This window comes from Vipera berus (assembly GCF_964194415.1).
Source record: "Vipera berus genome assembly, chromosome: 6".
NCBI lineage: Eukaryota > Metazoa > Chordata > Lepidosauria > Squamata > Viperidae > Vipera > Vipera berus.
The window spans coordinates 4,177,602-4,190,745 of NC_138208.1; the positions used below are offsets into that span (position 1 = coordinate 4,177,602).

The 13,144-nt window shown below is 45.4% G+C and overlaps 2 protein-coding genes across 17 annotated transcripts in view; one reads left to right on the forward strand and one right to left on the reverse strand.

Moving 5' to 3' along the window:
* Positions 1 to 4,923, forward strand: part of KMT2E (lysine methyltransferase 2E (inactive)) — a 59,470-nt gene extending 54,547 nt beyond the window's left edge. For 7 of the 8 annotated variants that reach the window (XM_081331082.1, XM_081331081.1, XM_081331078.1 and 4 more), the window contains 3 exons: positions 125 to 213; positions 683 to 813; positions 2,570 to 4,923. In XM_081331082.1, the coding sequence (XP_081187208.1) occupies positions 125 to 213; positions 683 to 813; positions 2,570 to 4,084 (1,735 nt within the window). In that variant the 3' untranslated portion in view covers positions 4,085 to 4,923. The remainder of the gene's footprint in view (positions 1 to 124; positions 214 to 682; positions 814 to 2,569) is intronic. The other variant, XM_081331080.1, reaches the window with a different exon arrangement.
* A 1,578-nt stretch (positions 4,924 to 6,501) lies between these two features.
* SRPK2 (SRSF protein kinase 2) overlaps positions 6,502 to 13,144 on the reverse strand; it is a 136,427-nt gene continuing 129,784 nt past the window's right edge. For 7 of the 9 annotated variants that reach the window (XM_081331312.1, XM_081331313.1, XM_081331310.1 and 4 more), the window contains one exon: positions 9,500 to 10,512. In XM_081331312.1, the coding sequence (XP_081187438.1) occupies positions 10,328 to 10,512 (185 nt within the window). In that variant the 3' untranslated portion in view covers positions 9,500 to 10,327. Of the gene's footprint in view, positions 8,666 to 9,499; positions 10,513 to 13,144 lie in introns of those variants that run through there. The other 2 variants (XR_014026942.1, XR_014026943.1) reach the window with 2 other exon arrangements.

The following is a 13,144-nucleotide window of genomic DNA, read 5'->3' on the forward strand; positions in this document are numbered from 1 at the left end:
CCGACAGCGTGAAATATTTTAAATCGTAAGCCATCAAAATGTTTTGAAGCCCTTTCGTGCCCGTTTGGCCTTCACATTTGTGGCGAAGCAAATTACAAGTTGGGTTTTTCTTTCTCTTTTAAAGGACCTCTTCAACATCAGTGGAGCAAGTCAGAGAGCGAAGTTATCAGCGAGCATTGCTTCTTAGTGATCATAGAAGAGACAAGGATTCTGGTAAGAGGTCACTGGGTGGATCAGACTCCTAGCAGCTCCTTTTGTAGCAGCTCCTTGTTGCTGAGCCGGAGGTGGCATAGTGGTTAGAGTGCAATATGGCAGGCCGACTCTGCATTCCTACAGCCAGGTGTTCGATCCTGACCAGCTCAAGGTTGACTCAGCCTTCCATCCTTCCGAGGTCGGTAAAATGAGGACCTAGAATGTTGCAAGGGGGGGGCAACAGGCTGACACTAAAAACCGCTCAGAGAGGGCCATCAAGCACTGCAAAGCGGTCTATAAGTCTAAGGGCTATTGCCACTGCTGTTGTTTCTGGTGGTCTGTTTTGATTGGTGGCAACTGTTCACCACAACAGACACTAGTTATTGGATCTTAGGACAGTGGTCTGGGCTTCTGTCTGTTACATATATAAAAGTTTAATCTATTCTCTCCTCTTCTTCCCCTCCACCCCCAATTTCTTACCAATGTCCAGACCCAGCAATATTTCTATTTATAGACTTGTTTGTTGCAGAAACTGATCCTGAAAATCTGGAGTCTATAAGTGAATGTCCGTCCCCAGATACTCCTCTGAAGACGTGCAAGAGTCCTCTGAAACCAAGCAAGGTACAGCGGAAACGAATTGTTCTCTCTCTCTCTCTGTATATGTTTGTGTGTGTGTGTGTGTGTGTACACACACACAAACACACATATAAAGGTAAAGGTTCCCCCGCACATACGTGCTAGTCGTTTCCAACTCTAGGGGGCGGTGCTCATCTCTGTTTCAAAGCCAAAGAGCCAGTGTTTGTCCGAGGACGTGTCTGTGGTCATGTGGCCGGCATGACTAGACGCCAAAGGCGCACGGAGCGCTGTTACCTTCCCACCGTAGTGGTCCCTATTTTTCTACTTGCATTTTTACGTGCTTTCGAACTGCTAGGTTGGCAGGAGCTGGGATGAGTAACAGGCGCTCACTCTGCTACGCGGCACTCGGGATTCGACCTGCCAAACTGCCGACCTTCTGACCGACGAGCTCAGCATCCTAACCCACTGAGCCACCGCGTCCTTTTATGTGTGTGTGTGTGTGTGTGTGTGTGTGTATGTATATGTATATGTGCGTGTATGTAGATAGATAGATGTTTATTACTCAGCTTAGAATTCAAAGATAGTTTTCATAAAGAAGGCAGTATAATTTTAATTTTAATTTAATTGTGATCTCCTGACACCCTGTTACTCTGAATCCCTAGAGACATTTGTAAGACTAAGATGGAAAAAAGAATGCTGGACTTGACTGGTTTTATTAGTTCAGCAAAGCAGTTCTTAGCGGGTGCCCAGGTCAGACTCGAGGTTATAATTCTGTACATTTGTGAGTTGCAGAAATATGTCAGTAGTAGTAATTTTGCCAATGCAAGTTAGCATAGGTTAAAAGTCTTAAGTGCTAAGTAACCGCACAGGATTGTTTCAAGACTGGATAGAGAGCTCTCGCCAGCAATCGCAAATGTCGTACAGGTAATCCTTGAATTACAACAGTTCATTTACTGACCGTTCAGATTTACAACGGCACTAAAAATAGTGACTTATGACCATTTTTCACACTTACGACCATTGCAGCATCCCTGTAGTCACATGATCAAAATTTGGATGCTTGGTAACTGGTTCATCTTTATGACAGTCGCAGCGTCCCCTTTTGCGACCTTCTGACAAGCAGAGTCAATGGGGAAGCCAGATTCACTTAACAACCGGGTTACAAACTTAAGGGCAATGATTCACTTAATAACTGTAGCTGAAAAGGTGGTAAAATGGGGCAAAGGTCACTTAACAAATGTCTCACTTAACATCCTAAGTGTTGAGCTCAATTGTGGTCGTAAGTCGAGGACTACCTGTATTCAAAATACTAAAGAGTGTGTCTATTTTTGCTTTTAAGTAAGATTTCAGAATAACAATTAGTTGTTCAAATGAGATTGGAGCCATTATGCCATTAATGCCAGGTATTGAACAGATCTATTAATGCCAATTAAATATTGCCTTAATTGTATTTTTTTTAAGAATTAGTTAAATACATTAAATATACCTTGCTAATTCTCTGCTGCAAAACAACCCAGAGGCATGATGACATTTTGGGCTGCAGTTCTTACTCGAAATAGTTAGCTTCTTCAAATGTTAGTAAAGCTGTGGGCTTTTCCCAGAAGTTGTGATTGTCTTTATACAGTTCACAGAACAGGAATATCGTTCCTTTCATCTCAACGAGGTTCAAAATTGTCTTGGGTGAAGAAATGCCGTTCTTGGTGGTCCTTCCTGAGCCTGCACAAAACTGCATTTTTTAAAGCCAGAATGAATGCCTTTCCGACCACAGGCAGGCACTTAACTCTTCTTTCTCTTGACGCAGACTTCTTCTTCCTCACCAAATCCTGTAGTTCCTGCTCAGCCGCTCGGAAAAACGCCCACAAAACAGGATTCCCAGTGGGAGAGCGCCGGAGACACTCCTGGGGCCGACAACACAACTCACCCCAAACCAGACCAGCAACCGAAACCGTCGCCCAATAACGCCGAAGCACTTTCAAACCTGCCCCAGCCCCTCCTGCGCGGCGCAGCCGACCCCCTCGCCCAGAAGCCGCCGCCTGCCCCGCTGAAGCTCCCTTGCCCCACTTCGCCCCACGTCGAAAACCCGCCCAAGCCATCCACCCCCCTCACCCCAGCTCAGCACGGCTACCTGTCACCAAAGCCTCCTTCCCAACCGCTGGGGTCGCCATACCGGCCTCACCACCCACCCTCCCCCCAAGTGGGGACACCTCAGAGAGACTCTCACCGGGGTTTCTATGCCACGAGCCAAACTCTCCAGCCTGGCGCCCCGCAGCCGACCACCGGGACGTTGTTTCCCCCAACCTCCTCGGTCTCCTACGGTCAGTTTCACCAACAAACTCTCAACACCGCCGCCCCGCCGCCCCCTCCCCCGCCGCCCCCTTCCTCCACGTATTACCAAAACCAGCAACCCCCCTCAGGAAACTTCCAAAGTTACAATCCGATCAAAAGCAGCCTCCCGTCCCAGCAGACCCTCTTCCCCTCTGGACCAAACCAAGCCCTCGCCGGCACCGCCTGCCAGCAGCCGCCCGTGTCGGGCCACCTGGTCAACAGCGGGCACTTCTTGCCCTCTCAGACGCCCGGCATCCATCACCAGAGCCCCGTGGTGGGGGTGCCCCCGCCTCCACCCCCTCCTCCTGCGGCCCCCGGAGGACCCCACCTCGTGCAGCCGCAAAGCGCGCATCCGCAGCATGCTGCGGCCCACGGGGTGAGCCCCGCAGCCGCCGGCTCCCACCTCCATTCTCAAGCCGCCGGCCACCACCTGCCTCCACCCCCGCCGCCGCCTCCCGGCCCCCTCCCTCACCACCACCCCACTCACCCCACCACAGCCCATCAAGGTTTGCAAGCACAACACCAGCATGTCGTCAGCTCGGTGCCGCCGCCTCCTCCTCCTCCGCCGCCGCCCCCCCCTTCCAACATCTTGAGCTCCGCTCACCACACGGCACCGGCCCAAGGACTGCACCACCCATCTCACCAAGGGCCCTCCCTTTTCCCTTCAAGTGCTCATTCAACGGTGTCAACTTACCCATCACAGCCTCCGCACCATCCCCCTTTGGGATCCGGACCTCAGCATCAGCCGGCGGGAACGGGAGCGCACGGCCCCCTCCCCAGCCCGGTTCCTCACCTCCAGCCTCCAGGACCAGCCAGTATTGCCACCCCTCCGGCCTCCGGCTTCTGCCCTCCTCATCCCGGCTCCGTCTCCCTTCCTCACGGCGTGCAAGGACCTCAGCAGGCATCTCCGCTGCCCGGGCAAATACCTATTCACAGAGCACAAGTGCCGCCAACGTTTCAAAACAATTACCACGGTTCCGGGTGGCATTAAAACGGACCGGTTCTCCTCCTCCCCCCCCCGCCCCCCCTCCTTTTGCTTCTAAACATTTTTAAAATGTTCTGTAAAAACTGTATATTTCATATGTACCTGTTCAAGGTACTTTTTAAAGCTTGTACATTATACTTTGTATAAAAGCAAAACACCAGTGCGTGCGCGTGCTTTTCATCGTCTTCTTTCCAGTTTTGCTTTTAAAATAAAAGGAGAAAAGAAAAGAAAAATCCCCAAAACTGCGCGGTTAAAGCCGGGTTTTTAGGCGTTTTTTTTTAATTATTATTATTATTTTGTACACGAACATTCCAGCTCCCGTTTGTTCTGGCAGTAGATTGGTTGCTGCATAACTTTTCAATTTTATTGTTGCAGTTAAACTTCATTTAGTGAATGTTTTCTATATTTACTTTTTATACATATGTAATTAAAAAAAAAGGAAGTACACAGCTAAGTGACGGCACTAACAGATCTTTTTTTTTCCATCTGTCAACAGTTTTTGTGTGCATATAGTAGAAGACGCAATACAGATTTTTTTATATATATAGTTTGGTGTGAACATGGCTATTTTTCCACACTTCTTTTCAGACATTGTAATTTAATGTATAGATTGTTTCTAATGTCTCTGACGAGTGCTGTAAATACTGTTCCTTTTGCGTGTAAAACTGCTTAATGCTTCTCATTTGATATAGTATTGTACATACAAGTCTTTTGCAAAAGCGTGTGATCTTTGTGAAAGTAGTACAGTATATGAACTTTATTTTTTTTTTAAATATACTGTCACCTTGCAGCACTGGTTGGGCATTTTAATTCATGTTAATAAATCACAATTATGTCAGTTTTAACTCTCTCGTTTTGCTAGTTTGCTCTTGGAAGAAAATGTTACGTTGAAAGGGGGGGTGGGGGAGTCGGGGGTCCTTAGTTGCTCCTCACAGGCCAACGGAGGCATGTAGTCCCTGAGCACAACAGACACAAACACAGGACCTTTCAATCACCTGTTAATCCAAAGCACTCTGAAGAAATTTAACAACTTTCTCCAACCTAACAATGCAGTCTGGAGGAAAATGCTACCCCTGGTAGTAGCAGAAACTACTAGAGTTTACTAGCATGCCATTTATCAAATGGCTTTCTTAAATGCTAAACACTACAGGAGGTCTTTGACTTACAGCAGTTCGTTAAGTGACCGTTCCAATTTTACAGCTTCCCACCGTTTTTTCAGAGTTACCATCTTTGTAGCATCACCCAGGGTCACCGGATCAAAACTCGGAGGCTTGGCAACTGGTATGGACTTGCGACTGTTGGCAGCGTCCCGGGGGGTCACGCGATCCCCTTTGGCGACCTTTCGACGAGCAAAGTCATCAGGGAAGCCGGATTTCACTTGAACAACCGGTTTGCTAACTTATAAACTGATTCACTTAATGACGGAGGCAGGAAAGGTCATAAGATGGGGGGAACTCACTTAGCAAATGAAGGAAATTTTAGGCTGAATTGTGTTCGTAAGTAGAGAACTATCTGTACTCTTAAGTACATCCTAGCTCCAGATGAGACTTCATCATATTGCAAGCCTTTTACAACAGTTCATTTAGTGACTGAAGTTACATCACTGAAAAAGGTGACTTACGAGCGTTTTTCACGCTTAACCGTTGCAGTATCCCCATGGTCACGTGATCAAAACTTGGATGCTTGGCAACTGACTTGGCAAATGACGGTTGCCGTGTCCCTTCCGACGAGCAAAGTCAAAGGAGAAGCTGGATTCACTCAGCAACCCTGTTAGGAAATTAACCACTGCAGCGATTCACTTAACGACGGTGGCAAGAAAGGTCGCAAGATGGAGCAAAACTCACTTCACAAATGCCTCACTTAGCAACAGAAACTCTGGGCTCAATTGTGCTCGTACGTCGAGGACTTCCTGCACTGATAAAACCGGTACTAGAAGAGAGTGACCAACCGTGTTGTGGCAACATAAAAGTTACTACGAATTATAGTCCGCTCCATCCTTGTGTGAGTATATTAATATGCTGCATGAGAACATGAAGCAGGATCCCGTCTTACCTGCCTTCACAGTGAGATGGACACAATAAACTTCTCAATTAAGCAGGTTAACCAGGTGAGGTTCTTTCATATTACTGTGTTTTCCCGAAAGTAAGGCCTACCCCGAAAATAAGCCCTCGCTTGCTTTTTCAGGGTGAGCCTAAAATAAGCCCCTAGTTTTGGGGCGAGGTGCACGCCTAAAATTCAAGCTAGGGCGGGGGTGTGGAGCCCCGCACCCCACACCCACTTACCTTGCAGCCAGGCCTCTCCTCGCCAGCCCACTTCCACGTCCACAGGCCTCCATTTTGCAATCGCAGGCCTTTCCGGAAGGCCTCCACTGTCAAGAACCGAGCAATGGATTGAATCCATTGCTCGGTTATCGGCTGCAGTGGCCTTCCAGAAAGGCCTTAAATGCAGACTGGAGCTTCACTCTCAGCTGCAGAATGAAGCTGCTCCTTTGGCCGCAGACGTGGGCTGGCTGGGCAGGACTACACACACACACACAAACACACACACAAATAAGACCTAGTGCCTCTTGGAGGCAAAAAAATAAGACCGGGTCTTATTTTGAGGGAAATGCGGTACTTGAGGTGGTGCCATGTATTACACCAGGGTTCTTCAAACTTGGCCCTTTTATGACTTGTGTGTGTGTAGCAACAACTCATTTAAAAAATGATAAAATTGAAGTGTGGGGCATCGGATGGGTCATTGTCACCCAAATCAAACTGAGATCCAGCCGCGAAATCAACTTCAACTCTTGTTTTGTGTACGGAAATGAAGACGGTCTTAAGCCAGATGTAAAATCACCTCTTTTTTATATATAGTACATAAATAGAATACAGTATGCAAATAATAATCAGGGAACAAGCTAGGCAAACCAAAGCAAACTCTTCCATCATAATCCTGTTCCGCATCCCCCTCCCTCACATTACCCACCCACCCTTGGGGAGAATTTCAGGGCAAGGGCCGGGAAAATAACCACCCCACGCTCCCTCCTTGAACTCAGGAAAGGCAATATTGCCATGACCAATCAGGGCAAAGCATTGTGCTCAATCAATCTCCACTAAGCTGTTAACCAACGGGACAGTGAGTGAGTGAGGTCCTGGGTGTTCTCTGACCTGGGTGGTTTTCTTGCAGATGTTTCATCACCCAACTAGGTAACGTCATTGGTGCCTTGAGTTTCCTAGTTGGGTCATGAAACGTCTGCAACAAAACGCAATTTATGACCTGTGGGGTTGTTGATGGTCTTTTTTTTTGCATGTGGTAGTGGCTGTTTGTTCCTCTTTTTTAAACTGCCAGAGGGGGTGTGTTCTGTGGGTGGAGGTGTGCTCTGATTGGGTGGGGGATTAGGTGTGTTCTGATTCGGTGGGAGTGTGTTTTGAATGGTGGGTGTGTTCTGATTGGGTGGGGTGTGTTTTGAGTGGATGGGCTGGTCTCAGCTGCCAGCCTTAGACCTGAGCTGGTGAGTTGTGCTGCTTTTGTTCGGCTTCGTGTTTGTGGTGGTGCCATGTTTTTATAGTGGGTGTCAGTTTGCTTATTGTGTGGTTTGGAGGGGTTTAAAGTGGCTGATGTTGCAGCTGTAGTTAGGTTTGTTTTGTGGTTGTGCCTCGTTATTGTGGGTTCGGATTTGCTTTTTGAATGGTTGTGTGGTGGTGATGTCATGTGATGTTATCATGAGTTTGGGTCTGGTATCATTCTTGGTGGTTGGGACTCGTCTGTCAATCAAGGCGGGTTTCCAAATGGCTGGTAGGCGAGAGGTATCATCTCGTTTGTTCATGCTGTGGGGGTGTTTTTCTATCTCAATGGCTTCTCTGATTATTCTGTTGTTAAAATGTTCAATTTTGGCGATAGTTTTGGTTTTTTTAAAATCAATTTCATGTCCCGTGGCTTCAAAGTGTTGGACCAGGGATGAAGTTTGTTCTCCCTTTCTGAGTGAGTTTTTGTGCTCTTCAATGCGTGCACTTATTCTTCTGTTGGTCTGTCCGATGTATGTGGTGGGGCAGGTGGTGCATGGGATTTCGTATACTCCTTGGTTTTCTAACCCAATTATGTCCTTGGGGTTTCTTAGGATGGTGGATATTTTTCTGTCTGTGTAGAATGCTGTTCTAAGGCTGGCAGCTGAGACCAGCCCGTCCACTCAAAACACACCCCCACCCAATCAGAACACACCCACCGTTCAAAACACACTCCCACCCAATCAGAACACACCTAATCCCCCACCCAATCAGAGCACACCTCCACCCACAGAACACACCCCCTCTGGCAGTTTAAAAAAGAGGAACAAACAGCCACTACCACATGCTTCTCCCAGAAGAAGGAAGCTGAAGCCACCAGCCTGAGGATGACGGATGGGATTCCGTCGAAACGTATCTATTGTGCGTTGCTCTGCTTGTTTTCTTTCCTTTTTTTTAAATAAACGTTTGAAAACAAAAAAGCAAACTCTTCTGCAGCACTGCCGTTTGGTTTTTGTTATGTTTTGTTTCTTTCCTAACCAACATTGAAGGAGTAAAACCATTTGCCCCTACCAAAAACAATCCAGAGGGAGCAGGACAATTTCTGAAAAAAGAAAAAACAACCACTTTAATTAAGACAACTGCAAGCACCTCAAACAATTAATTATTGTTACAATATGTGGGGGGGGGAGGAAATCGTCTCACAATCTTTAAGAATCGCAAAGGCGTGTGAATAACTTTAAAATGGACAAAGTGGCACCATAATTAATGTGTAAAACCAGAAATAAATTTACATTCATTCCCACTGACTTTTAAAAGAGGCTAAAACACACCTCTGTATTTTTACATTCTAAAATCTGTATTGCCTAGGAGTTCTCTTTTTTGGAATCTACTTTTCTTTTTCTTTCTTTCTTTTTCTTTTAATACAAAAACACCTAACTTTTGTGTGCAACTTACGAAGGAAGATTAGTTCCTCACTACGTCAATTATGGGGGGGGGGGGGGAGATAAGCTAGTGCAATTTTGTTTATGAAATAGGTAAAGCTATGAATGGAAGGTGCATGATCTTTCATTTTAATGTAAGGTTTGTATCATTTCTGCTTTTTTTTGTTTTCCTCCGTTAAACGGGCTACATTTTTTTTTGTCATCCACAGTCCTGCACAAAACGGTTCCAAAGTTTTCTTTAAATTCCTCAGCCTAATATTAGCAACCACTCTTACAAAAAAGCAGTTCCCTCTTGCTATGCCATCTCATCTCACAACTGGAAAGCAAATGACACCTTATTAAAGTTACTCAAATATATATATATATATATATATATATATATATATATATATATATATATATATATATATATATATATATATATATATATATATATATATATATATATATATATATATATATATATATATATATATATATATTTGTTTACTCTTCGAACACTCCTTTAAAGTGCCTCTTGGAGAGTGATTTTTTTAGAAATCAAGAGCCATCTTTCTTTCAAAATCCCATATAAGCTGCAGAAAGGGACATTTACACGACTCCCTAAAGCAAAGCAAATCCGCTACATGCATTTTGTAATATGAAAGTCACTTTCAATTTAATAGCTTTAACTCTGCAACTTGTGCCCCATCCCGTTTTTTTTTTGTTTTGTTTTTAATGGAAATAAAACATTTACAGGGTGCATTTACATGAAACTATTTTACAAGAACAAGTTTCCCTCTGCTTGAAGGATAAGAATTGTACATTTCCAAATTCGGACTTGATAAAACGTCTCACACTTGTAAATTATATAGAATATTCAGCTAAAATAGTTTCCATAAATAGTTACAAACCTGCCCAGAACACGTTTTAAGGGAAGAGAATCGGGCGGTTCAAAAAGTCGATGTTTGAGTTCCACACAAACACAAGAAACAATGCTTAAAGACACGAGAGTTAAGTGGGGTGGTTTTTTTTCTTTTTTCTTTTTTTAGGAGACAGGTCAGTAGAACTACTAGTTGGAGACAAATAGGCAATCTTCCTTTCTCCTTCCTCCTCCTCCTCCTCCCCCTCCCCAGAACACAGAGCACGAAAAAGCAAAAATGTCAAACGGTACCTCAAAGTAAAAAATAAAGGTCTGGGATTGAAGCCAGCTCATTGACCATTCTCTCTTAAGAGCAGTTATGACAGTCACCATTCAGGTTTGACGCGTGAGAAAGTGGTGGTTGGAGGGGGGAGGGAGGGGGGGCGCACCCTGGCCCAACGTGTTCGATCCAAGGCCGCTGCTACGAATTCAGCCAAGGGTGCCGAAGGCATTCGCCAGCCGAGGCTCGCTTTTCCGGGACCATTTCTAACATGGGGATCAGGAAATCGGTAAACTCGGCCGCGTCTTCCTGAGGCCAGCCGTATTTCTCCACCAGAACGTCAAACAGGCTCCAGGGTTTCAGTTTGGTAATGTGCCGAAGTTCTCCTGCGTTTGACGAGAAGGGAAGAAGAGGAAGCGTTACTCCTGTTGGTAATGACCTACAAAGCCCTACATGGCATGGGTCCGGAATACCTTGGGGAGCACCTGCGGCCGGCGTCAACTTCCCTCCGCCCAGTACGCTCCCACAGAGAGGGCCTCCTCAGGGTGCCACCGGTCAAAGAATGCCGACTGGTGGCCCCCAGGGGGAGGGCGTTCTCTGCGGGCGCGCCGGATTTATGGAACCATCTTCCGGTCGAGCTCCGGATGGCGGCTGACCTCCGCTCCTTCCGGCACGATCTCAAAACCTACCTTTTCGAACAAGCTGGCCTGGCCTGATGGGATGGGGTTGGGTTTTATTAATGTGTTTTAACCTACTTTTAATGTGTTTTTATTTATTCGTGGGCATTTTGTTTAATTGTTTTTAATTTTGCATCTTGTTTTTTAATATGTATTGCCCTGTTCACCGCCCTGAGTCCTTCGGGAGAAGGGCGGTATACAAATAAAATTAATAATAATAATAATAAAGGTATTTTTATTTATTTATTTATTCCAGATTTCCGTCGGTTTTTGACTTTGGGAAGCAGCCGCAGGGAGGCACCCGTGTTCTAATCACGCAACGAAAATATCCTCGCCGTTTAACAGATTTGGCCGTTTTTAAAAAAAAAACCAAAAAAATTGGGCAGGAGGGCCCATTTTGCAAGGGGTGGAAACTAACGTTGTAGTAATGTATTCATCGGTATTTAACTGGAGGGGGATAATTAGGTATATAACGTGGTGGGTTTTGATGCACCTGTGGTTTTTTTTTAGTGTTTGGGGGTGTTTTGTTACCTCCTTTGGATTTTTTTGAGTTTTGTATTTGGTATTCTAACTTTGCTTTGAACAACATTCTAAAATAAAACATATATTAAGAAAAATATCCTGGTGTTTCGTGGCTCGCAAGGAAAAAAAACTCCTAGAAACAGATTATCTTGAGACACAAAGCCGTTTTCCACACATCCCCGAGATGCTGCATGACTTAGAGCTATAAGCCAAAATGTCAAAAGCGTCATAATAAATAGAATTCTTCCAAGTACCAAATGGAAAATTAAAATTAGAATCTACAATGCTGATTTATGTAATGGGGGGGCGCCTTATACTATAAAATCCACGTAATACCATTTGGTGCAAACGCAGTCAACCTGGAAGCTTATGAAGGTAAAACTCCCAGCAGTCCTGCACTTAGCATAGGTTTCATTCCCGCTCTGTGGGATAGGGAATTCTGGGAGTTGAAGTCCAAAAGCCTTAAGGATGCCAAGGGTGGACCTCCTGCTGCGGAAGGCCATGATGAAATACATTTAGGCCTCGACTTAATAACAGTTCATTTACTTGACCGTGCAAAGTTACAATGGGACTGAAAAAAAGTTGACTTAGGACCATGTTTTACGCTTATGACCATTGCAGCATCCGAATTACAGAATCACAGAGTTGGAAGGGACCTCGGAGGTCATCCAGTCCAACCCCCTGCTCAGGCAGGAGACCCCTACAGAATCACAGTTGGAAGGGACCTCGGAGGTCATCTAGTCCAACCCCCTGCTCAGGCAGGAGACCCCTACAGAATCACAGTTGGAAGGGACCTTGGAGGTCATCCAGTCCAAACCCCTGCTCAGGCAGGAGACCCCTACAGAATCACAGTTGGAAGGGACCTTGGAGGTCATCTAGTCCAACCCCCTGCTCAGGCAGGAGACGCTTACAGAATCACAGAGTTGGACGTCAAAGGGGGCAAAGTCCTCAAACTCACTTAACAAACGTTTCACTTAGCCACATAAAATTTCGGGCTCAATTGTACCCGTAGGATGAAAACTGCCCTTAAAAAGGCGGGGGGGGGGGGAACCTGTTGTGCTCTGAATTCTTTCTTTCAACAGAAGCCACAGAAATCAGATCTTCGTGGACTTCCAGCCGCGAAGGAAGAATCTGGCCTTTTTTAGTAAAATAAGACTGAAGGGGAAATATTTGAAATGGGCAGAGACCAGGGATCTAAGGGCCTTCAAATCCGATTTTGAGAAAGTTATATTAACTTATTACATAAAATTATATTAAGAATGAGTGGAACGGCTTCCCTCCAAAGGTGGTGGGGGCTCCATCACGGGAGGTTTTTAAGAAGAGGCTGGACAACCATTTGTCTGAAATGGTCTAGGCTCTCCTGCCTGAGCAGGGGGATGGACTAGAAGACCTCCAAGGTCCCTTCCAACTCTTGTTAATTCTGTAAAGTCAAACTAACATAAGGCAAACCACAAGGGGGCGGTGCAGATCCATCTTTGGCTCTGCTGGTTGTACAAAAGCAAAACCTGTATTACAGTAAGCCAAGGACAATATTTATTACTCAGGATTATAGTTGTTATAGTTGTTAACAGCACATTCTTTATATAATCTGCTTTTTTTTCTAATAGGGAAACCTTTTTCAAAAAGGGGGGGCAGTGCCTTGATTACGGGGTTTAGCTCATTCCCAAAATAACCTCATCCAAGAGACCCTCTCGGTCAGTTTTATACGTATTCTGTGCAGGATTACATCACCACGTCACAAACTCCCAAATTAATAATTTGCGCAGTGCCATTACACTCCTGCTACAAATAAATTGCATCCAGTGTTGGAGCACTCAAA